Genomic DNA, 26,951 nt, shown 5'->3' on the forward strand with positions numbered 1-26,951 from the left:
TAACTATGGTATTATACATTATTGATACTTTTAACTAAAGATTTAGTTTATGTTGTTTGGTGGCTCGGAATAAGTATAATCAGGATCTAATCTAAATTGCATTAAATCATCGATTTCTCATCTTTTTAATTTTCATAATTTTTCATATTTTTAAATATTAAAATATATAAAGTTTTGATTAGAAATATATTATTTTGTATTTTTTAGTAATACTAAATTAATATTTTTTCAATAAACTTAATTTAATTTCTTAATTTTTACAATTTATTATCATTAACTAATATAAATTATAGAAAACATAAAATTATCTTTTTAGAATTTTTTTTTCAAAACATTTACTTTTATAAAAAAAGAAGAATATGATTGAGTTAAATATATCAGTTTTAATTGTAGCAAATAATATATCAACCCATGTTTACGAAATGCGTTAAAGTTATTTATTAATATCGTATGGAAAGAGTTGAACTCTCAGACTTGAAGTATGTCATCTAGTCTTTTTACTCGTAGAAGAGGAAATAAAATTTCAAGCACATTGGAAGCTTCTTTGACGGGAAATAGTCAAACCTTTTCTTATTTCTCATTCTTCTTATAACTTACTTAGAATCGTTGTTTGTTAAATTTTATTAATTTACACAAATGAAAATATCAAAGTAAGCGACCAAAGATACTATTTCATAAAAATTAGTACTCTACAACCTACATTTCATATACACAACACTTTTATAATTTTGAAATGTATACACTCTTTTGCAGATACTAACATTTTACATACTTTTATTATTTTATTTTTAAAATTTCAAGCCATCTAAGTGATGTACAGAACCTCATCATTTAAAATGACTAATAAGAATTTTATTTTCACAAAAAATAAAAGCTTATTTAACTATCATTTTAACTATTTTAATGTATGTGAAAATTGTTATTGAGTATTGGGTCTTATATATTTATGATATATTTTCTTTCAAAACTAATTATAGTAGCTAGAGAGCAAATACATATATATATATATTATTATTATTATTATTTTTGCTAACTGGTTAATATTATTAAAAATAAACGAAGATTTACAAAAGTTTAATATCATTACTAGAGAGCAAATATATGATACAATAAATTATAAATAATAAAATTTTGCCAGAACTAGTTTTCTTGACGCGGACAACCTCTAGTAAAATATTCATGGAAAAACTGTTTTCTTAGAGCAAAAAAATGGTAACTATGTGCCTTCAGACTAATCTATATTTTGTGTCATATTTTCTTATAACACCCTTTAATATTTTTGAAAATAAATTTAATAAATAGTTTTACAAACAAAAAAAATTTGAAAAAATAGTAACTTTTGATAAAATACCTATATGAACTTAGTGATATTTTTTCCAGTTATAAAAAAGTTAAAATTATAAATTTCATATTATGTTCTAAATAAAGTAGAAATGACATTCTACGAAGTAGAAAACGAAATCCACTTTTTTCATTGAATCTACAATGTTTAGAATACGTGATCTACGTAAATAGGAGTATTCTAAAAATATTTAGAATACACATTCCGCGCTTAACATATCGTTCTAAAATCTTTAGAAATCAAAATCTACACATTAATATAAATCTAAAACACGTAGAAACCGACTTCTACATATTTACTATAAATCTAAAACATGTAGAAATCAAAATCTAAACATTACTATAATTCTAAAAAACTGTAGAAACCGATTTCTACATATTAGTTATATTCTACGGATAATAAATCAGTTCCTAAAAATATGGAAACAAAATATTTGGGAATATTCACTTTTATATTTTGAAAAAAAAATCAATTTAAAAAAAAAAAAAAACGAAAAATGAACAGAAAACAAAAAAAAACAAAAAAGGAATAAAAATTTACAATTTTAAGGGCATTACTGCCATTTGAAAAAAATTAGTCTAATAGGACATAAAGTAATATAGATTAGTATAAAGGGACATAGTTACCATTTTTTTGCTCTAAAAAAACAAATTTCCCAATATTCATCTTGCATTGTTCAAACTCTACCACTTCTCTTTTGTCTTCTTCTCGCCGATTCAAGCCCATTAGATCACGACAATGGTACTTCAAACCGTATGGTTTCTTGTTGACAAAAGGGTTTCCTATTAAAAAGGACAAACATACAAGCTTTGACAGTGAAGTCATGCAGTTTTGGAAGACAGATAGAGAATCAAGCAAAATATGTTCTAGAATATGAGAAGCCAATACATATCTAGGGTAAATGTAAAAATACAGAAGAAATAAATGATCAAGAACTCTACTAGTTGAAGAGACCATGACCCCTACGTCCTCTTTTACCACAGTTTCCACGGTTTAAAACCTTATATATATACACAAATACGTACATACATAGTTACACAAACACACACCATAAAGCCTCATTTAATTTAATCATTCCAACAATCCTATCTTATTTCATCACCAAACAAAGCCATGATCTCTAGGCTTTTTGACTTCATGAAACAATCCAAGTCCATTCAGCTAAATAACAAACATTCTCTCGATATATACACAAATACATACACATACCATAAAGCCTCTTCATCATCATCAACCCCCAAAGCTTTGTGTGATGTTTTCATCAACCATAGAGGAACTGACACAAAGAAAACCCTTGCAACATTGCTTTACGACAATCTCAAAGCCCGTAACTTACGTCCATTCTTGGATTACAAGACCTTGAAACCCGGAGATCATATTTTTGATCATATCAACGGCGCAATTCACACTTCTAAAGTCGCAGTGACCGTGTTTTCTCCCAACTATGGCCATTCTTATTCATGTTTGCACGAGCTTGCGCTTATAATGGAGTCCAAGAAAAGGATCATACCAATATTTTTCGACATCAAACCTTCACAACTCGATGTTGTGATCGAAAGGGTAAGATGTCCTGATGATGAAATCCAACGGTTTAGATGGGCTCTTCAAGAAGCTAGAGATATCGTCGGACTTATGTTCGATTCCGATAAAGGGTAATTTTGAGTGTCCATTATATACAAATATGTTCTATTAAAATTTCTGATATAACTCAACATTTTCTTCAACCTTTTTGGCGCATTTTAGGAATTTATCGGAGGTTGTTACAAGTGCATCGGATATTATTGTTCAGAGGTTGGTGGAGTTAGAGGCTGAAGATGAAAGTGTCTAGGCGTTGGAAGAACTTTGATTAACTCCAAATTAAGTGCTTCTCTCAAATATATACGTTTTTTAGAAACTCTTATGGTTAATTAAATTAATCGATTTCATTCATGCATACGTATCCCTACTTATTGATAGTTGACATAAGAGGCAATAACTATTTTCTTAAAGAAGATTTCTGATCTCCTTTTTGTAAATTTATTTGGTATGTGTGGCAAGTTCAGAAAAATAAAATAACATTCACTATTTATATTTCCTAATACCAAAAACTGTTGGTTCCTTTTCAATATCTTCATATTTCTAAAAAAATATTAATTCTTATTTTTCATTTTCTATGCGAACTGATGACACATAGCGATAACATTTTTTTTTGGAAACATATAAGAACTACGATAAAGAAAAAAACGGATAGTTAACAACAGTAGAAGATAAGAGTGATTGTGGTTCCATAATTTGAACCCGAACAACGTTAGGATCTACTTGAGACACAAGATCCAAACTCTATTAAAGTTAGAGAACAAAACAAATGAACTTTTGTTTATGGGTAGTTTTGATTACCTTTTATGTTGTTTTTCATTGGTTTATAGAATAAAGAGATACAAAGAAGCAAAACGGAATTATCATGATTCCTATATCTTGGGAAAACTGTGGAAAGTGGATGATTAGTTAAAACAGAGAATTAATGTAGAAAGACTTAATTCAATTTATTTTGTGATGAGAGATGTCAATCAAATCACATATCGAAAGTTTAGATAAAGAATGTATAATATATAATAAGAAGTCTAACTCTGATTAATACGATGCCTTTTGGTAAGAAGTCCAAAAGTAAATTTATGTTGGCTTATCGCTTAAGCCCAAAGTGGACAATATCATAATAATCAAATAATAAAAAATTTGGACATGAACTTGAAAAAATTCCAAGCAAGAAGACTAAAATACCTTTCATGTAAGAAGGAGAGCAATATGACAGTGATTAGTCTTGAAGATCTTGGAAATTCAGTTGTGGGAAGAGCATCCTCTGTCTAATTAAGGTGCCGAATGTCTAAGACATGACAAGATAGGTGCCGAGATGATTCACTGGAAGAAAGGACACAAGGTGTGTACATGGTCTTTAGTTTGACTGAAAGAACGAGAGATGGCAATCCAAATGCCACATCGGAAGTTTAAATAAATAATGTCTAATATAATAAGAAGTCTAATTCTGATTAGTACGAGACATTTGAGAAAAAATCCAAAAGTAAATTCATGTGGGTTTGTCTCTTAATTGTAAAGTGAACAATGTCGTACTAATCGTACAATAAAAAGGTTGGACTTTGGACATGAACGTAAACAAATCCCAACATCTATACAAAGGACATAGATAAAACATAGATTAAATTGAGAAACATTTGATTAGGCTTGTGTATTATTGTTGATTGCCGTTTATATCCCATCATCTCAGGCCCATCGGATTGGTCCCAAAGTGAAACTTGTCCTTAAGGTTGGGTCCGAAAGTCTCTACGTGAGTTCATTTCTTCTCATGTAGCTTCATCAGCAAAATGGTGCGAGACAAAAAAAAAGGCAATAAATTATCTTGTGCTGACAAACCAAGAACTTCCACAAGAACAATATATATGATGAAGCGGCGGATGCTGTAAGGATTGACTTAGTAGGCAGAGTTGCTATAAAATAGTTGTCTCCAGAGAGGAGTTACTTAAGGTGAGTGTGAGTGGGTGATCACATCTTGAATATAGCTTATTTTTTATTGTAACTGTGAAACTTTTGTAGATGCATATCAGAGGGGATTGATATAAAGCTCGACTTGGTCACTCCATATCAAAATAAATTTCATGTCTAGGCAGCTCCTCGGCAACGATTTCAACGTTTCAAGCATGTTGTTTTCTCTGTTTGTTTAACTTCATAAAGTTCTGATTCTCACTTACTAAATAAATGAAGCTCTTTTGTGATGTTGTGGTGTTGTGGTGTTTCTCCTGAACGTGTTGAGACTATTGATTTGGTGGGTATATCTGATGATTACAACAGAAATTAAGATGATCTATTAATTGTATTCGACTGATAAAATCCAGAACAGATAATGGCTTCAAATGGCAAAGATTGTATTCAAGATCCTAAAATTTGAGCGCTCCTCACACATTATTATCACATTAACAACAATAGATAAAATGTAAGAATCTCAAGAAATATATCTCCATGTGATTGATGATTGATTAAAGAAGAAAAAACGTCACGATCAGTAGTATGAACCTTATGTGATCTCAATATAATCTTAAAAGTGAAAGTTTATTTATATTATTCTGATGGAGATAGGTTTACATGGAAAGGTGGAGACGACTGAAAAGCAAATCATAAAAGTTTCTTCTTATTTTTGAGGACAGACGTTATTTTTAATGCTCAAAGGCCACAATATGTCCTGAGTGCAGCTAGATCTCTCCTTCCAGGTCCCTCAGTGGTAAACTGAAAGTACGCTTCAAAATCAAATGGCTTAAACAAGCGAGGATGCTCAGCATCAACGATTTCATCTGGTGCATATATCAAATGGTCCTTTTTAGGAACAGAGAACAATCCAGCTGAGAATCTTGTTTTAGTTCCTGTCCTCATCACTCGGTGAACACCCGTAAACACCCGACCATTCAGAAGTACCTGAACATTTATCATAAACATCAAAGAAAACGTAGACCACAAACGATATTTGGTTTTAAACTTACATGTAGTGTAGCTCCGCCAAGAACAATGAACGAAGAATCCTGGGAAGGATTGGCTTTAATCCAGCCCTTATTATCGCTAGCCCTCACCTCGAGACCATCTTTTACATCGTTCTGGCAAAGTATGGTGAGCATGTTTCTGTCTGTATGAACTTCCATACCCAACTCTTCCTCTGTTTCTTCTTCAACTCCTTGGTACTTCATCATTCTCATGAGGCATTTCGTCGACTTCAAATGTTTGTCTATGTAGTTTTCACTGATCCCAAAACTCTCCATTATCATTCTTCTGGTCATTAAGTCAAGTTTTGATACTTTCTCCGTGAATAACATGACTGCCTCGCTGCAGAAACGGAGAAATGTTAGGGTTTGTACTGTTTCAAACTGATCCAAACAAATTAAATAAAAAGAAAATGTTAAAAGATCCAAACCTGAAACTTGCATTGCCTTGAGGCCAGAGCTTATGAGTGAATTCGTTTACTTTATCTTCATTTTCTGCAAAGTCAACGCCCATGACTTCAAAAAGAGGTAAAGTTGGAATCTGACCTACATATCCTCTGTATTTTCTCTTTGACACAACTCTCTGTTTAGTCTCTAAAGGTAGCTGGAAAGCCTCCTCAGAAACATTGAAAACCGCCTCTCGAAGTTGGACAGGAACTTTATCGTCCAAGGCCTCAAAGCATCCATACTCTTCTAGAGCTCTCCGGACATCGCCTCTCACTGAGTCCCACTCCACTGTTCCTGGTTTTAAGTTTGGACTTGTGAAGTCAATGACCGGGAGCTGAAGAGCAGGAGTAGTTTCCAAACTCACCATTTTTTTCTCTCTTTTGTAAACTTCTTATGTTTTAGATGTCTCTCTATGTGTACTTATATAAGGTTTTGAAAAAACCACTTGATACTTTTAATAATATTATCATATCTTACGTCTCATTATATATTTATGGTTTCTGACAACACTCTTTTGTTTTACATCTTTTTAATGTTGGAAGATCGCAATTTCTCGCACTCTTTTTTATTGTAACATACAACTTTAGAACAGTTTGATTGGCTCAAGTAACTTAAAACTGAACTTTTATCATATCTTATTGAAAATGAAACTTTTTAAGTAGAGCACCAATCAGATAATATTCAGATTTATAAAACATAATTATTTTGCTCAATGGGATGCCATGCAGATCCGTACAACAATATTACCACTTTGAGCATTAATCTTTCCCTTTTCTGTATATAGATGTTCTTTAGATAGCACACAATGTGAAAATGTTAGATTAATCGATAATCTCCATTGATGAGAAGAGAAGCAATAGTTAAATACATAATGTGGTTAGAGTCTCAATTAAGTAATGAGATACTAAGAGATTCTAACCCATAAATACAATATATATTTAGGAGATTTGGTATGATACACATAATCATGTGGACTAGTTTATTTTGTATTATTTGATCCTATTTCTCTAATTTATTTTGTATTATCTCCACTCAAAGACATACTATAATATTGTTTTAATAATTTTATTCTTAAATTATTTATTTAACCTTGTAATAGGAGTATTCAAAGTCAAAACTTTCATGATAAACATACTTTAAACTTTAAAATATAAAATATAAACTATTCAATTGACACAACCCTAAAATTTTCTATGAGTTCAAAACAAAATAATTGCAATTTAATAAAGGCATATCGTACATTCAATTTTATAAGGTTTTGAAAACCACATGATGCTTTTAATAATGTTATTATAATCTTACATCTCATCATATATTTATGATTCCTGAAAACTCTTTTGTTTAAATCTTGTAATGTAGACCGCAATTTTACACTCTTATTTTTATAATATACAACTTTAGAATGGTATGATTGGCTCAAATAATTTTTAAAAGATCTGAGTTTCATCCTATCGAATAATGGAACTTTGTAAGTAGAGAACCAATCTAATAACACTCAGGCTCTAACTGGCGATCATCAAAACGGGAATAAAAATGAATAGAAAAAAATTGGTGGAAATAAAATAAAAAGAAATGAAAAAAAATATTTATTACTTTTGTTCTATATCAATTTTGATAAAGAATGTTTTTGTTCTATAGTTCTTTAAAATTTTTAAAATGATAAAAAAATCATAAGCAGCAAATGTTCCTTATAAATGGTGTAATTTTTAAAGAATGATAAAGAATTGATTATTCCCATTAGTTCCCTATGTAACCATTTAGACCCTTAGATTTATATCACATTATCATTTTGATTGTTGATAAAAAAAAATCATTTTGATCAATGGGATACATTCAGATTCGTAAAACATTATCACTTTGATTATCAATCTTGCTGGGTATAGATGCTATTTATATACCACAATATGGATTGATGGTTGAATCGATAACCTCCTTTGATGAGAAGCAATAGTTTAACTACATGATGTTGTTAGAGTCTCAATTAAGTAATGAGATACTAAGTGATTATAATCCATTAATACAACATATATTTAGGAGATTTGATAAGATACACATAATCATGTGGACTAGTTTAAAAACAAAAAAAAAAACATGTTTTTATTATTTGATGTTATTTATTTAATTTATTTTGGATTATCGTCTGTCAAAGATATAATATAATATTGTTTTAATAGTTTTATTCTTAAAATATTTATTGAAGCTTGTAATAGGAGTATGCACAGTCCTAACTTACGCGATAAAACATACTTTAAACTATAAAATATAAATTATTCAATATAGACACAATCCTAAATTTTCTATGAATTCAAAATTTTTTTTATTTCAATCTAATAATAGCATATTCAATTTATAAGGTTTTGAAAAATACTTGATGCTTTAAATAATATTATTATAATGATTTTTTAGTAATAAAACCTCTAACTAAAGATTTGACGAAAGAAACCTTTAACTTTAATTATGTTAATGTCTTCCATCATCCATCGCGGAATTTTAGACGAAGGGTAACAAACATTAACGAAATTTAAGTTGATGGTCTCTTTCGTTAAACTTTTTGTTGAGGGGTTATTTTGCGATTCTTCTTTAGTTGAGAGGTTTTATTATTAAATGTGATTAAATGCTTGAAAATCTTTATTATCACTTATGCATTATTTAAAACTTTACAATCAATTTATAAGCCTTTATAATAATTTGTAAATTATTATTCATTACTTTTTCAGTTTATAACTGATTTATAAAGCTTTATAAATATTTTAATACTTTTTCAAATGATTAATATGGTTTAATAATGATTTTATAAGATTAAAGACATGGTTGTTCATCATACTACAAAAACATGAAGTAAATAAATAAAGAAAAAAAAGCAAATCAAGATATAGTTTTATTGATTAATATGACAAAAGTATAACATATTGGTTCGGAAATCAAAGAGGAGAAATATGGCTCGAAGTCCAGAAATTATGTAAAGAGGAGAAGAAAGTTGACGCCATACTTTAAGTAGGAAGGTTGAATTTCTAAACTAATTAATTATCCTCTACACTACTTACAACTTAATATAACTTAAAAATTTTAAATTATTTTATATTTGCCAATAGTAATATAAGAAACATTTATGTGTTTCCTCCTTTATAAAGCTTTATTGCTTTACTTCGTATTTTCGTAACATCACGAATAACCATGTATTATTTCATCCTAACTAGTAGCAGAAATTATTAGAGTTTATAAAATCATTTTAAGCCTTATATAATCATTTGTAAAGTATTAAAATATTTATAAATCTTTACAAATTGGTTTATAAAATTGATAAAATATTGTATAAGAATTTATAAGTTAGTTTAAAGGCTTATAAATCAATTGTAAGAGTTTTAAATAATATACAAGTGATGATAAAGATTTTAAAACATTTAATCTCATTTAGTAATAAAAACCTTCAATTAAAGATAGATTGTAAAAAAATCCTCAACTAAAAATTTGATGAAAGAAAGCCTCAACTTTAGTTTTGTTAATGTTTGTCACCCTCCATCTAAAATACCGTAACGGAGGGACATACGTTAACAGAATTAAAGTTGAGAGTTTCTTTCATCAATTTTTTAGTTGAAGAGTTTTTTACGATCCATCTTTAGTTGAGGGGTTTTATTACTAAAAGCCCTATTATAATCTTACATCTCACCGTATATTTATGGTTTCTGACAACTCCTTTGTTTTAAATCTTGTAATTGTAGAAATACCGCAATTTTACACTCTTATATTTGTAATATACAACTTTAGAACGGTATGATTGGCTCAAATATTTTTTTAAGGATCTGATAATGTCATATAAATCTAAGTGTTATCAGATCAGCTGAACACACATGAAAGTCCCAAAAAGAGACACTATGTACCTTACCTATTCTTAAATGAGGTGATAATTGAGTGCAACATGTTTCATACGAGTATAAAAAATGAGGTTGACACAAAGCTGAATCTCACCAATGTTATCACAAAAGATCACAGGAGTCTAGGGGAGTTGGACACAAATTTCTTTCACCACTGACAGAATCTATCAAAGTTATGTTGACGTGTCTGCAACAGAGGAATACGTATTCCGCCTCTGTCGATGATAACATAACATTTTTCTGCTTCCTAGAGGCTAACAAGATAGGCTGCTTACGAAGGTAGACAATCTAAGCTCATGTAGACATGTAACAGCCTCTATTATGTGTCCAATTTGCATCCGAGTATTCATCAAGAGTCAATCGAGTATCAGCATCAAAGAAGATACCATGAGTCACCGATTTTCATAAGGTAAGCGTGATAACCTTAAAGATCCATCTGTCGCTTGCACGTGAAATAATGTTTTCAGGTTGTCTTCAGTATAAGATAGGATTGGTTTTGAGCCTCAAAATAAAGAGGATCTTCATCTGATCTTCTGCTGGATGTCGAAACCTTAACTGTTGGATTAGTTAACCATCGTGTGATTTGATGAGAGAATAAGAAACCACCACATCAATCAAAATGTCTAACCCGGCTTCAAGATCACCACTCATAGAGAAGATTCCCCATGAGGCACTCACGTCGATGAATTTGACAAGATACATTTTCCTGATATGCTCATCGTACAATGATATCCCATTTTTATTTTTGATTGCAGCTTATTTTTCTGCAAAGCACATATAGAAGAATGTGGGGCTCATATTGATGGTTCTTAAAGACTATGAGAAAGTGTCAGAACAACAAATAAACTTCTCCAAATCTTTCTTAGAATTTGGACATAAAATATCAGACAGTATATGAGTGGAATTACATAATCTACTCAGGACCCAGATAATGGGAGGGGTGTGACACTTTTTGGGAATTCCAGAAAGTCATGGGATCAAAAAGTAAGATTTTTGGATTTCTTAATGAACATAGCAACAACAAAGTAAATGGTTGGACGGTTGGGTTTCTTACAAAAAAAAGGGAAGGAAGTCCTTATAAAATTAGTAGCATCAGGAATGCGAATATATGTTATATTATGTTTTCGGCTTCCAAAGATAGTAAACTGACAAGTATAGTAGCACACTTTTGGTGGAATAATAATAGAATTACTAAAGGTATCTATTGATATTCATGGGATAAATTATGTCTACATAAAGACATAGGAGGTTTAAATTTCCTGATTTACATGACTTTAACAGTGCTTTATTAGCAAAACAATTGTAGGGGTTGATTGATAATCCAGAATCTTTGTTTGCAAATGTCTTTAAAGGGAGATATTATCGGAAATTGGATCCTTTAGACCCAATTAAATCATCCTTACCATCATATGGTTGGAAGAGTATTACTTTAGTTTAATTTCTGATTAAAAAAGTGCTAATCAGAAGAGTGTGTACATGAAAATCCATTTCAGTATGAAATGATCTTTTGGTCAGTTTCATATTCAAATGATACATTGTTTTGTTGTGTTCTATTTTATTAAGGAAACATAGAATATAAACTCTCTCTCACCCCCTCCCCGTGATGTGTTGTTGATGTTAATCGATTGTTCTATTATATATATGTCAAATTCTGTATAACATAACAACAATGTATATCACAACTGAGAAATAGCCACGCACATTCAAAGAGAAAGTAGTCAGTCTTTTTACCAAATTGTCACGTCAAAAGTCTTATTTTATTATATGGTTATTTCTTTAATTTTTTCCTTACTGTAGCCAGGTATCTAATTCACCCTGGCTAAAACACATGTAAATAGTTCTTTATAATATAGTGAATTAATTAATTTTGTGATCAGTAACATAATATTATTGTAAATTACTATTTGTTAAAATAGTATTATAAAAATAAATAAAATTTTATATGTTATTTTCTATAAATTGTATAACTGTAGGTTATTATATTAAAATAGAAGTATTATATGAATTAAGTAAGACAAACTAGATTAAGTTGGTAAATTACCTATTCAAAATTTTAAAATATTTTTATTTAAATACATTATCAAAATCATGACACTTATCCCAACTATCTCATCTGAGATATTTTATGTTGAGTTCTCATGATTTTGATCTATCCAACATAATAATTTGTATTACTAAAATTTTACAATATTTTGAAAACTTTTCTAAAGATACCTTTAGTAATATTCTTTTAGTAAACTAATTAAACTTCATTATGTTAATTACATGTAATGTTTAATTTCAAAAACTATTTGAATCCTTTTCAAATTAAAAAAAATAATATTTATTTATTATTCTATTAAAATTATTAAAAGATATTACAGACGAAACAATATACAGTTATATATGTGTTATGAAGATTGTATTATCTAAATCGTAGAATACTAATTGATCTGAACAGTATGTCTAAGATTTTTCAGAAGGAAGAATATATGTTAATATATATATTTTTGTGTGTTTCTAAACATGAATATTTCAAAGCATGACACTTATCCCAACTATCTCATCTGAGATATTCTAAGTTGAGTTCTCATGATTTTGATCTATCCAACTTAATAATTTGTATTACTACACTTTTACAATATTTTGAAAACTTTTCTAAAGATACCTTTAGTAAGATTCTTTTAGTAAACTAATTAAACTTCATTATGTGAATTACATGTCATGTTTAATTTCAAAAAAATGTTTGAATCCTTTTCATATTAAAAAAAATAACACTTATTTATCATTCTATTAAAATTATGAAAAGATATTACAAACCAAACAACATACAGTTAAATATGTGTTATGAAGATTGTATTATCTAAACCGTAGAATACTAATAGATATGAACAGTCTGTCTCAGATTTTTCAAAATGATATATATATATATATATATATTTGTGTGTCTCTAAACATGAATATTTCAAATCATGACACTTATCCCAACTATCTCATCTGAGATATTTTATGTTGAGTTCTCATGATTTTGATCTATCCAACATAATAATTTGTATTACTAAAATTTTACAATATTTTGAAAACTTTCTAAAAATACCTTTAGTAAGATTCTTTTTGTAAACTAATTAAACTTCATTATGTGAATTACATGTCATGTTTAATTTCAAAAATGGTTTGAATCCTTTTCAAATTAAAAAAAATGAACACTTGTTTATTATTCTATTAAAATTATGAAAAGATATTACAGACGAAACAATATACAGTTATACATGTGTTATGAAGATTGTATTATCTAAACCGTGGAATATTCACGTTTAACGGTTCTATCTTTACAATACTAATAATTTATATAAAATTTTCTTCATTCATCTGCTTAATTATTTTAAAAAATTGTTTTCTCCAAGTCTCGAAACTCAAATCACATTTCCAATTTAAATTGGTCTTATGTTTTTTTAACACTGAAATGATATGCTTGGTGGAACAAGCAACGTACAAGGGAAAGAACATACCTTCCGAAACGAAGGCAACAACGAGAAAACAACGACAAAAGCATCAGAAGATACTTGGAAGGAAAAAACCAAAATTACAGAGGATAATGGCCAAGAGGCAAACTTGATCTACTTTGTACCAGCAAATCACCTTAACGTAGCCTCCGCACTAAGAGCTCCTGCAGCCAGCGAGGACCCCACGAGCTATATAAGATGAGAACCGACTCTCTTTTATGACACTCTGCGCAATCTCAGACGCCGGCTGGTTCCGACCCTCCACAACATGGACACATGGTCTTCTGTTTAATCAATAAACTTTCAACTCGATTATAATATATATAATAGTTTATTGTTTATACTTCTTAAGGATACTGACATTTTATTTATAATGCACTTCATTAATTATATAATTTATAATTAAATATATATATTCCTTTTTAGTAAACATTATATGGGATCTTTCCTTTATATATATTTTGGGACAAAAAACATTTTAGTGATATTTAAGAATATTTATTTCTTATAATGTATGAGTAAATCTTGTATAAATTTATAATATATATACAGGTTTTTACCGTAATTTATAAGAATTTATATTTGATATAAAATGTATTTTAAAAATATATTTTTAATAATAAATTTTATTATTAGATATGGAAGTACATAGGACATGAGCTCTTGGTGAGTCCCACCTATTGTCTCTAGGGGGTGTCACACCTAGTATCTTCTAGGGGGGGGTCACACCTGTTGTCCCTCCATTTAAAACAAATTACAGACGTTGTTCTGTTCTTAAACAGTCTTCATCGTCTCATATGACTAAAGGCTTAGTTCCAAAGGAAATAACAAATTCTTGCCTTTTCCTATAGAAACAATCAACCTAGATCTTTGAAATCCACAAAATTAAACACAAGAAAATAATCCAGACAAGTTGATTAATTGCGGATGTATGTATAAGAAATGTCTTTGTTGACAGAACAAGAAAAGAAACCCACAAACCTTGTAACTGAACGTCACGAAAACATTGAAACTAAAACAAGTGTAAAAGATATTAGATAAAGGCCATACGCTGCTGGTTCGGGACTTTATCCTACACAGTGTCGTCCAATAATATTGGGCACTATAGGATTGGTGTAAAAACGTCTCCAACCACGATACTGAAAACACGTTTTACAATTGGTAACTTCTTAAATAAATTTTGGCGACTAAAGTCATTTCTTCTTGATATTAAGCCTAGGGCCGTTAGCTCTGATCCAGTTCCTACCGTTAGAGAGGGTCGAGAGGCTGAGTAGAAGACATGGATTTTTTTAATGTGAAAGACAGAGTCGATCTTATTTCAATTCCAAAAATTAATACGTACAAACATAGGAACATGGAAGTCTCTTTAATATTCTCTGTAAGACAATCAACGTAAATGTGTATAAAAACAGAGTCGAAATGCAGACAATAGTAATTAAAAACACTACACAACATGGGATGCTATAAAAAAAAAAAAAAAAAAAAACATGGGATGCTATGGCCCTCTTTTAATTATAGTACGATGACCATGTCGCTTGTGTCACTGGTTATTATACTATTATAGATTTTTTAACTGCATTACGCGCAGATAAGATATTAGATGTATTTTTTGATTCTAAAAATAATGTATAATATTGTATTACATTATTTAAAAAATATAAAATAAGACTACATAACATAAATATATTTTTTAAATTTTCTTTGTGAAAATCATTATGTTGTTTGATTGTTGTACTTGATTCACATATTTGCATAGATATTTGTGATAGATGAATAACTATATTTTGATTATCAGTAAATAATATATATTTATTATATAATATAATAAAAATAAAATTATTTACTTTTTAAACAAACTTGTTTCATGTTGGGGACTTGGTTATAGACATATCATTTTCAAAGGAGATATTTTTACAGTTATCAATCTTCTTAATAGTCAAAAAACAAATCTGAATATCAAAACAATATCTCATACGATCTCTTTGTGGAATAACTTCCGAAGAAATTGAATTTATGCATAAAAAAGGATGGATGTGCAAATGTGTTATCTAAATCAGCTTTACAAAATATTATTCATAGTTCATATATCATTTATGTACATCCTATTTTTTTTGTCCATCCTTTCTTAAACATCTTGATATAACTGATGATAATTAATAATAAACTTTAGGGTGGCAAAAAAAAAAAATTTGATCGCTCACCTGTTTTTGATGACATAATAAACGGTCAAACTCCGCAAGTCATATACTCTGTCAATGGAAGAGAGCATCATTTGGCTTACTATCTCACCGATGGTATTTATCCGAAATGAGAAACTTTTATCCAATCAATTCCATTTCCACAAGGCCCGAATGCAGTTTTATTTGCTCAACATCAAGAAGCTGTCCGAAAAGATGTCGAGCGTGCTTTTGGAGTCCTCCAACCTCGCTTTGCCATTATTAAAAATCCAGCACTTTTTTTGAGATAAAGACAAAATTTGGAAGATTATAAGAGCTTGTATCATACTCCATAATATGATAATAGAAGATGAACAGGATGGATACACTCAATTTGACGTTTCAGAGTTCCAACAAGCAGAAGACAACAAAAGTTCACATGTCGATCTCACGTATTATACAGATATCCCTACAAATATCGCTAATATGATGGATGCTCGAAGAAGAATTCGTGATAGACAAATGCATCAACAACTGAAAAATGATTTGGTTGAACATATATGACAAAAATTTAGACATGATCAAGACAACAACTGAGCTGTGATGCTTCTTTTATTCTCGTTTATTGTACTAATTAATCTTTGTTTCATGTTTTGTTTAAAATGTTATCTTTTACTATGTTTTATTTAAGAAATATTTTTAAAAAATTTTCTTTTATTAATTTTTTATTTGTAAGAACTCTTAATTAAGAGATTAGCATTGGACCACATTAAATGCTACCGACTCTTAGCTAAGTCTCTTAGCCAACAATTACTATTAAAAATTAGTTAAGCTACCCGTAATGGGTCTTTGGGTTGTACATGCTCTTATAACACACTGCCTACACTACATGTGTTACAAAACACACACACACACAGCCTGCATACAAGGCAATTTATATAAAGATAATTTCCCGGAAGTTACGTTTTCTTAAGGTCGATCAAACACAAATCCGGTCTTTATGGTTATGGTCTAGTTAACCATTTCAAGTAGGAAATTAATTAGTTTTACCTTTTTGGTTTATTCAAGTTTAGTAAGTTTTTTTCCTTCCAAGGACGACATTATCAACCGATAGGATTTATCAAAAAAAAAACAGTTTAGTAAGTTTTTCTTTTAAGAACAACTAGAATTATGGTCTAATTAAGGTAACTGTTTACCTTAAAAAACAATTAAGATTTATCATGATTTTATAACTATGTTTACATGTTAGTATATTGTTTTTAGATTTTTAGGCAAACAAAATGATATGCGTTGTATGATTAATTAGACCGGTTTTTTGGAATCGTTCAATGTGACTCTTTTATTTAATCGGATACATGGTTTCCTAAAACAACTTTGTGTTGACCTAATAAAATTGGCCAAAACCCGATCGTTATAATTGGTGATCTGATTTTATTGGAAAAATCGGTTACAAATTCAATTATATTTCAATGATTTTTTTCTTTAGAAGGTAGTACATCAGATATAGTTTTTTTCTATTTCAGTCTGCATTGATTTAGTTAAATATGTGATGCCAAAAAAAAAAGTTAAATATGTTATTATACTGGATATAATTATAGATAATACGAAGAAGAAAGTTTTGTATACATAATTCTAAAAATGTTAAAATATTTTTTTTTTGCGTTAAGATGTAAGTGTAAATGATGAAAAAAGTGGATAGGTGGATGGTGGTTATAGAAAGAAAACAAATTAAATAGTAAAGTACATATATAATTATATATGTTCAAATTATATTACCATATGAATACATATATACAAAATATTATTGTTAAGACTTATTTGAACTTGTTGACCCAAATTGAAATATAATTTATATGTTTCATAGGCTCATCACCGTCTGTTTTTTTAAATATTGATGGTATGTTATAAAGATCATTATTTGTCATTTGATAAACAAATTAAAAAATAAGATATCTTCTAATGTGTTTTTTTTTTATAAATCATGTTATTTAATATGCTTGTGAAGATTACTGTATTTGTTTAATTTAAAAATACACATGTTTCCTAGCAAAATGATATGCTATGCTTTCCAATTTTATATGAAAATTAGTAGCAGATGAATTTTTTTGGAAAAATCAATATGTATATATTCCATTACAAATATTTTCTATTAACTAATATAAAATTTATATATTTTATTAAATAAAAAAGAATACGTATATATCATCTAAATTTTCAAAGTAAAAAAAGAGTCTTGTAAACATTTTAGGAAAATTATTATTTTACATTATAGTGTTAGTTTTCTTACGTTTTAGCATATTTACAAAATTATGAGTTAACTAATATTCTTCAGCTAATAAAATATTTTTTTCCATTAGATATAATTTTAAAAAAAAAAATCAAATATGTTGTTAGGAAGATGATATTGAATATAATTATTGTTTGGCAAGATCATTTTAAATAGGAAAGAAATTAGTTATGGTATAGTCGGTTACATGTACTTATTATCAATATTTAAAAAATAATAAAAACATATGTGGATATAGGTTAAAGTTGAATATTTTTACGATTTTTTTATGGAAGTATATTTACATATTCGGTAAAGACTGTAAAAAGGAATATTTATATATTCAAGTCAACATTTTAGGAATAAATAAATATAAAAAATATTGTCTATATTAACATCTCGTGAAAATCTAGTTGAAAACAATTTAAAACTTCAAATTTGTTTGAATGTAGTCACCTTATTTTGAGGAATCTCAATAACTGATTTTTTTTATCTTACAATCTAAATATATTATAAAACAAAATGTGTCATAAATTTTAATACTAACTATACAATAATTGAAGTAAAAATTTTTGTTTGTCTAAGAGTGTGTAAAACTATACAACATTTCACATAACAGGTTCGTTATTATTGTATTTTATTGTCATACACAAAACATGGTACTAACTTATAAGTTATATATCTATTATGATCAAACAAAGTTTTTGATGTTATTGTTCGTATAAGTTTGTAATATACTGTTGATCTCAAAGCACAGGTTTCCTTTGATCATGAAATAAATGTTAGATATAGGCGATATATGTATAAACAATACAATCTTGAAGGTTTGTATAATGTTAGATACATCTATATAAACCAATCGGCTTATTATTATTGTGAAGGATTGTGTATAAGTACACGTGTAAATATTTTTGGTAAGTGAATAATCCAATTATTTTGTTATTTATGTATTAATTGATTTATTCAATGGCATGAAACTGTAATTATTTATAAAAATTAGGGCTATTTTAAATTTGTACTCATGTGTTAATAGTTTAGATGGTATGCGTTAACTTATATATTATATACATATGTTAATTGAAAGTTTGAAACAAACCAAAATCATTTACGACTTTTTTTTGGGATAAAATCATTACGACTTCGTATACAACTTTTATTATCCGTCCCCCTTCCACTATTGTGGAAAGAAACACATATATTGCTGCGACTGCGAGATTCAAAGATGAGCCATATTTTTATAACACTTGTGTGTTTCGTCCCTCTGCTTACTATTGGCCTAGCAGCACTGGGGAATTTGACTTCTAATCCTGGTGACAAGAATGCCCGCAATGGTTTTGATTTTTACCATTCCTGTGTTGCTTGGACTCCTGTTATCTTGCGCTTATAATTGTTATTGTGTTGATAATGATGACACCGACAATGATCATCATGAGGATGTTTCTGGTACCAGTAATGACCTTGTTATTATCAACATCACGGAGCTGGCCAGTGTTGACCCCATCATCCTCATCCGATCAATCCCCGTCGTTGATTTTAACCCTCGGAGCTTTGAGGACGGTGTTGAATGTGTCATTTGCCTCTCCGAGCTCGCCGACGGAGACAAAGCCAAGATTTTACCGAGCTGTAAACACTGGTTTCATGCCCATTGCATCGCCGCGTGGCTTGAGTAGCAAGCTACTTGTCCTATATGCAGAATGCGAGTACGCCTGTTCCAAACTAACGAACCAAGTTCCGTCAATCTAACTTGTTCTGATGAGCATCCAGCAGATATGACGGCGGTTGAGGTAGACATCCCCGCAAGCCGCGAAGTTGGAGATTTGGGCCTCATTATATCCCTGAGCTCATTATGATTTTTTATTAACGTACAACGTCGAGACTCGCTGTATTTTGTTTGAGATAAAAAGAGTCTTGTTTTGTTTGTTTTTTCTTCTCAAATGTTGAAAAATCTTTGCTTTTGATAAATGATTTACAAAGATAAAGATTTTCCAAGATTTTTCTGAATTACAAGTAACTTGTCAATGCAGAAACAGAGATGAGACTGAAATTATAAGCAATACTTTACATTAATCAGAGTTATAAAGATATAAAATCATCAGCTGATTACAAAAATCTAAATTAGACCGGAGAATCTTGTCATAAAACGTCACCTCTTCTCAAATGCTAGGGCTAACTGCAATATTCATAACAAAAGGGTATTAGTACTAAAAAGACTCATAGTACAAAGGTGCGAAAGGGAAAGAAGCTGCTTGACCCTGTAATCCTTTAGGTACAAAAGGTTATTTTGATTTATAGTACATGACAAATTTGTCTTTGTAGAATCCCCGGCATAAGATATATGTAAAAAGACTTTTAAAAAAAATTGATTTGACTATTTATGATACTAAAAAAATTGTATTTATTTTCTTGGACAATTTTCTAATTTTTTTAAGAATTAAACGTGATTGAGTTGGAATAATGAAATGTTTTAAAACTGGTTCGAGATACCATGCGAATAAGATCGAAACACGGAGAAAAATCATGTGATAATAAAAAGATCAGTAAAATAAGTCTTTTGAACCTCCAAATTAACGCTCCTGGCCATTGAATAGAGTGGACTCATGGCTTAAAAAAAGGCTGTTGAAACAATGGAGAGGAGGACAGGAGCATTACAGTCCTCTTAGTCTTACTATCCGCCAAATTATTCCCAAGATCCATCGTCGTAGAATGAAGATGCCGGGTAATAGATTGGCTATCGTGTCAAACTCCATCACTCAATTTCATATGTTGACATAATGTCTCATGAATATATTTCTTGTCATAAACTCAAGTTTACGTTTAGTGTTTTACTCTAGTATGCTCTGACCCTTAACTTCCCCTAAGTGTGCAGCATTCAGTTCTATTTTATGTGCATTCACTTCTCTGTTTTTCATATCAGAGCTGCTCAATTATATTTTCGTCTCTGGTATTTTCATTTATATTGAGTCATATGTATACCTTTCTCTTTTGGGTTCCACGTAGCATTACATTAGTCTTTGCTTATTTTTTATATAATTTGAAAACAATGAACAGTAACTTAATTTTGAACCATTGTGTTGATAAGGTAAGGTTTTTTACTTTTCTCACTATGAGTTTTGACTGCTGACTATGTTATTATCATAAGAAAGAACACTGTTTGAGTAGCGGCAAAGGCAGTGGCACCATCCTTCTGGTAGTGGTGGCGGCTGTTTTGATTGTGGGGGCGGTGTATATACTGCCGGTAGAGGTGCATATTTTGCTGGTAGGGTTTCCTATACTGCTGTTAGCTTTGTCGATTTTGAGGATAGCCGTGCTGATCATGGCTGTGGCGTTGCTGATGTATCAAACACATATAGTATTTGTGTACTAATCTCGGAGAAGTATAGGAAGTTATACATAAAGTGGTACAAGAAGTCATTCAGAAAGCTGAGCTGTGAATCGTCTGCTGAAATACATAAGTGGACAACATGGACTCGATTTATACAAGCCAAGACGTGGTTGCTGAGTTAGGTAATCATTTTAAATAGTTTATTTAAGATGTGGAATAACTTCCTTATTCTTAAGAGAAGAAAAATGAAAAATTGCTTAAATATCTTAGGGTTTAGGTTTTAGCAATCACATAAATACCACGAGGCCGTCAAAGAAACATGCACGTGCCCAAGGTATTCTTGAGAGAGACACACAGGTGTGTGGCGTCGTCCCACCAGACAAATGATGAGATTTTTTGGTGGTTTAGTTATAGAAAACTATGTTTTTCATAAAAAAATAATGAATAGTAGTTGCTCTAAACCATTGTAATCTAGATAATGGTAGTAGGCACAAATGTGTGATGGATACCATATAGAAATTGTAGATTGCTGCAGTCTTTTCTAATGAATAGTTTCTGGACGAAGTCCCGGGGATATAGAAAATGAACCCCGTTAACAAATCTCTATGTGTTCTTTACTTTATGATAATACATATTTTATATGCACTCGAACACGTAGTACTAGCCACAATATGAACTTACAGATTTGAACATCTATTTTTGTGCACCTTCTGAGGAGTTTCGTGACACTATTAACATAAGTAAAGTGTGCAATTTGAAAAAAATACCGTCATAGCCACCTTTCGTGACACTATTAATGCGCATATATATGTGCTCGAACAATATCGAAAGCTTGGTACTAATTACTAAATACTGTGAGTAACTATTAACTTGAAGATGATTGCCCGCCATCATATGGCCTTATTAACCAGAAACCAGCAGCGAAAGGGATAAATTAGCAAAAATAAAATAAAAACGTTTTTTTTGAAGTTTATACTCGTAGAGTGTTTCGGCTGCGTTTACTTCTTTGGACATTACAAACTTGCTTTTTGTTCTATGTATATTACTGAAATGATGAAAACTTTCAAATAGTTTTGTTTTAAAATGCAATATATATGGTGGTTTCATTGGCACCGTCCAAAATTTATAACAATAATGCCTCTAAATATGCAATGAAGCTCAGATTCAGTGTCACATTTTTATTTTTATCGGAAAGTGATCTTGAATAAGCAGGCCTGTGAATAAGACAAGCGATAAAGAACATAGATACGCAAACCACACGATAAAAGTATAAAAAGGAAGAAACTCGAATTTTTTCTAACGACCTAGTTCCTTAATTGGTGAAGTACTATTAAACCAGCATCTAACTTTTTAAATTTATTATAGTAATAACAAAAAAGGAGAATATGAAGAACACGAATACTCGACGTTAACGTCAAAAGCCGTTTTTATTCTCCAACACTACAAAGATGTATTTCTAAAGCTTCCTCCTATATTGTTTTCTAACCAATATTGTTGCTTTTTCTACGGCTAAAAAAATATTTGAATAAAACATTATGTACTAAATAAGAACATTACCAAAATTATTTTTGAGAAGAATATTTCTGTTAAAAGTAAGAATTGTTTTGCCACCGTATGAAGCCGAAACCAAACCTACCAAGAAAACATAAAAAGAAAATGCTTTAAAAAAAGATACCGAGGAGGCATCGACCTCAAGCTTATGGGGTGTCAAGTCATTTACAAAAATAATGCTTCAAGAATCGATTCCGCCAAAAATAACAAAGTCTCATAATAATAAAAAAAAATCAAGAAAACGAACGTGGGAGTTTCTATCCCCTTTCTATTTCAGGCTAATCACCAACCATATACTTCTTTAAAGTTCCATACGCTCCTTTTCATACATACATTCGTTTTTTTTTTTGTTCATCAAATGGATATTATAAGAGTTATTATTTAACTCAATGGAATATTTGTTGGTTTGATAGCATTGCACCAAAACAGACATGCATTTGGTTTTTGTTACTATTGTTTCGTTAATCGTTACTAAGAGTGATTTATTGAGCATTGTTTTGTAATTTTCGTAGATGAATTCAAGCCTTGCACCAAACACGCACTTTTGTTTCGTTACCTAGGATGATGCAGAAAAGTTACAATAGTTTTCAAAATATAAAAAAATTAGATTATCAAAAATATACATAAGAATTTCTTGCATGTGCTCAACTCTAGTAATATTCTTTAGTTCAGATAAAAAAAAATTATTGGTCTAAGAATTAAGCCTAAACAATGGTAGGAACCATAGCTACCTGATTTTGGTTCACTAACGTCTACTCGATAAAGACAATTAAAACATATACTAATCGAAAAATATCACTTTTACGACGTAATGGATAAACCCAAATATAATGAGAAAAATTATCCAAGAACAAAAGATAGTATTTAAAACCCGAGACACTGGAAACAGGAGAAGTCCAAATGTCTGAATGTATTATTTGAAATGGTTCAGTAACAATAGTTGAAGATGAACTGAAAGGGAGACGAACATTTTTACCCCAGTTTGCTTGCATGACACAAAGTTGTCATATCTGCATTTTTATTTGAAAAACCCAAAGAATGTAAAGTACGATTTATTGAACTACCCTGGTGACCCAAACGCCTGTGCCAGAGAAAGCTATCCGCGGAAAGAGCAAGAGAAGATTGCAGAGGGCGATAAGGTGTCACTGAGTAGAGTGGTCCGAAGCTGTCACATCGGAGAAGTTTGGTCCTGGTCAGAAGATCCTTAACAGTAAAACCAAACGGGTCAAATTCGACAGTACATTTATTTTCAGTGACAAATTATCGAACATAAATGAGATTTTTAATAAAAGAGGGACAGACAAGCACGTTTTCAAGGTGAAGCTTTTTAGAAGGAGAAGAGATCAAAGCATTGCCCATTTTAGTAACAGGTGTAATAGATCCATCCCCAACTCGGACAGAAGGAGTTATGCTCATGTTAAACACAGACGAGAGTGTACCTGGCTGAGCCGTAATGTGGTTTGTGGCTCCGCTATCCATGTACCAAGCTGAGGCAGCGAGATCTTGTAGACTCATAGTGTTGAATGCGTGAGCGAGGGCTTGCGGAATGAATGTTGGAGATCCAGCAGTTGGTGAGATGTTCTGAGCGATATGAGCCTGGGGTTGAGGTTGTGGAGAGTATGGTCCAAGTATGCTTGTTTGCTTCTGATCAGATGACGCTGGAACAGGAGTGTACGGAGCCGCGAAGGGCATCATAGGATGTCCTCCTGCATAGTAGGGAAAGGGCCATTGTTGTTGTGGGTAGCTCCATGGAGGGTAAGCGAAGTTTGGTGAAGCAGAGTAGTTGTTGTTATGGCGCCCTCTTCCTCGGTTGCCACGACCCCCTCCTCTATTGTTGTTGTTGTTGTTGCGGCCTCGGTTCTGATTATTGTTTCCTCTGCTATTGTTGTTGTGATTGCGGTTTGTAGAGTCAGATAATGTGTTGTCTGCAGCAAAGAGCACATTAGGTGCTGAAGCACCGTCATTGTGGGTAGCAGCCGGTTTCACTTGCCGGGTGAGTCTTTCTTCTTCAGCAAGTAACATGGATCGTGTGGTGTGGAAGGTTGGGAAGGGAGACCAGTGTCGTATGACGTTGTGAATCTCTTCAAACATGTCATTCAATCCGTTGAGGCAATGCATCACCAATTGGCGGTCAGTTACTGGTAATTCAACGTTGGCAAGGAGATCCGATAGAGATTTGAGTTTACGACAATACTCCTGGACCGAGAGGTCTCCAATGGTGATCGTACACAACTCATTCTCCAGTTGAAAATCACGGTTCTCCTTATTTTCACGAAACAAGTTCTCGATAGAGAGCCATAAGTCACGCGCAGTGCTTTTGGAGTGAGAATTGTTTCGACTAGTGAATCGGTTATTGTACCATATAAGATCCACGTCTTAACGAGTCCATCTCGTTCTTTCCAGACTTTCTCAGTTTCGGGTGTAGCGGCGGAGGTGCCGTCGAGGTGATCCGAAACTCCGAAGGTGAGACAATGAGTTTCAAATATCTCTCTCCAAACATCATAGTTCATTTTGTCGAGATTCAGTATAATAGGGATGTATGCGCGAATCTGACTGATACCAAAAGGTTTGTCTGATGCGGTGAAGGGATGGGCAGCCATGGCGATATCGATAGATTTAGAGAAGAGATGTTAGAAAAAAGAGAGAGAAAGAGGAATGAAAGAGAGTGGGAAGAGATATCGCAGGGGCGATGATCAGGAGGCCTAGGATCGAAAAGCTTATGATACCATGAAAGTCTTTAGGATTCGATGATCCTTTCATTAATCACAGAAGTATATTTATACAAGCTTTGATAGTTATCGGTATCTACGGTATCTAAACTATACAAAGGAATATAGTTATCCTATGGTTAGGATATTGTGATATCCTAACTAACACTAATCATAACACATTGATACTCTTAACTAATGTAAAGCTCACATTTACAGTTATTAATATACTCGGTGTCATAGTTCGACACGCAGCTCACATTTCAGTCTTTCGCTTTGTGACGAACCGCACCGTTCTGAACCGCCATTAATAATAACAAAAATCTGTACATATATTTGTCTATCTATATGTTTTTTGTTACTATTATAACTGCACCACAGTTATCCCACACGTTACTATTAGGATCTTTTATATACACTATAATTGTGTTTTGTAATGTGCATAGGTTTTTTGCAGGGCCGAGGAACACTTTTATTGACATATCGAATTAAATTATTTTTTCAATTAGGGTGAATTTCCCAACTAACCAAGAAATTTTTTAAAATAATTAATATATATAACATTTAAGATAATAAAGCAAAGAACCATTTGAATTTAGTATAGATGTTTTTTTTTTTTGGTCGAATTTTTAGTATAGATGTTTATTCCTCCAATCTAAATCATTTACATTCTATGAAAATAGTAATAGTTATATAGAAATAGACGTTTTGATGGTGTTTAATTAAAAATCGTAGAGTTTAGGAGTTTCATTTGAGTTTAAATCAACCGAGTTGCAATAACAGAGTTTATTTATCAAAAAAAAATCAGAAGAGTTTCATAAGCATAGAATTGGCTTTAATTTGCCCTTTAACCCTATGAACAAACAAACACTAAACACCTTTTCAATACCATTGAGGAGTTAACATTGTAGTGCCGAAAGCATCTCTTATTCTAAAATATATGCGATTCTAAAATATATTAGGGAAAACTGTTTTTTTAGAGCAGAAAAATGGTAACTATGTCCCTTTATACTAATCTATATTTTGTGTCATATTTTCCTATAACACCCTTTAATATTTTTGAAAATAAATTTAATAAATAGTTTTACAAACAAAAAAAAATTGGAAAAATAGTAACTTTTGATAAAATACCTATATGAACTTAGTGATATTTTTTCCAGTTATAAAAAAGTTAAAATGATAAATTTCATATTATGTTCTAAATAAAGTAGAAATGACATTCTACGAAGTAGAAAACGAAATCCACTTTTTTCATTGAATCTACAATGTTTAGAATATGTGATCTACG

General features: G+C 30.7%; 2 protein-coding genes across 3 annotated transcripts; one reads left to right on the forward strand and one right to left on the reverse strand.

Annotated features, from left to right (window-relative positions):
- The first annotated feature begins 1,823 nt into the window (after positions 1–1,823).
- LOC103832707 (TMV resistance protein N-like) lies at positions 1,824–5,106 on the forward strand. 2 transcript variants are annotated; one of them, XR_004449931.1, is made up of 2 exons: positions 1,824–4,858; positions 4,928–5,106. XR_004449931.1 is itself a non-coding variant. In XM_009108770.2 (2 exons), exons 1-2 carry the CDS (start codon positions 2,456–2,458, stop codon positions 3,168–3,170), a joined length of 624 nt encoding a protein of 207 aa, XP_009107018.1. In that variant the 5' UTR covers positions 1,824–2,455; the 3' UTR covers positions 3,171–4,994. The 2 variants fall into 2 exon arrangements, 1 of the variants encoding a protein (XP_009107018.1); XM_009108770.2 differs by having other exon boundaries at positions 1,824–2,994; positions 3,086–4,994.
- Positions 4,898–26,741, reverse strand: LOC103832708 (probable 2-oxoglutarate-dependent dioxygenase AOP1). Its single transcript, XM_009108771.2, has 3 exons — positions 6,291–26,741; positions 5,866–6,202; positions 4,898–5,800 (listed from the first exon to the last, which is right to left on the reverse strand). The coding sequence occupies exons 1-3, from the start codon at positions 6,671–6,673 to the stop codon at positions 5,552–5,554; spliced, it is 969 nt and encodes a 322-aa protein (XP_009107019.1). The 5' UTR covers positions 6,674–26,741; the 3' UTR covers positions 4,898–5,551.
- Between the last annotated feature and the right edge of the window lie 210 nt (positions 26,742–26,951).

The sequence above is a fragment of the Brassica rapa genome, chromosome A08 (genome assembly GCF_000309985.2).
Source record: "Brassica rapa cultivar Chiifu-401-42 chromosome A08, CAAS_Brap_v3.01, whole genome shotgun sequence".
Lineage (NCBI taxonomy): Eukaryota > Viridiplantae > Streptophyta > Magnoliopsida > Brassicales > Brassicaceae > Brassica > Brassica rapa.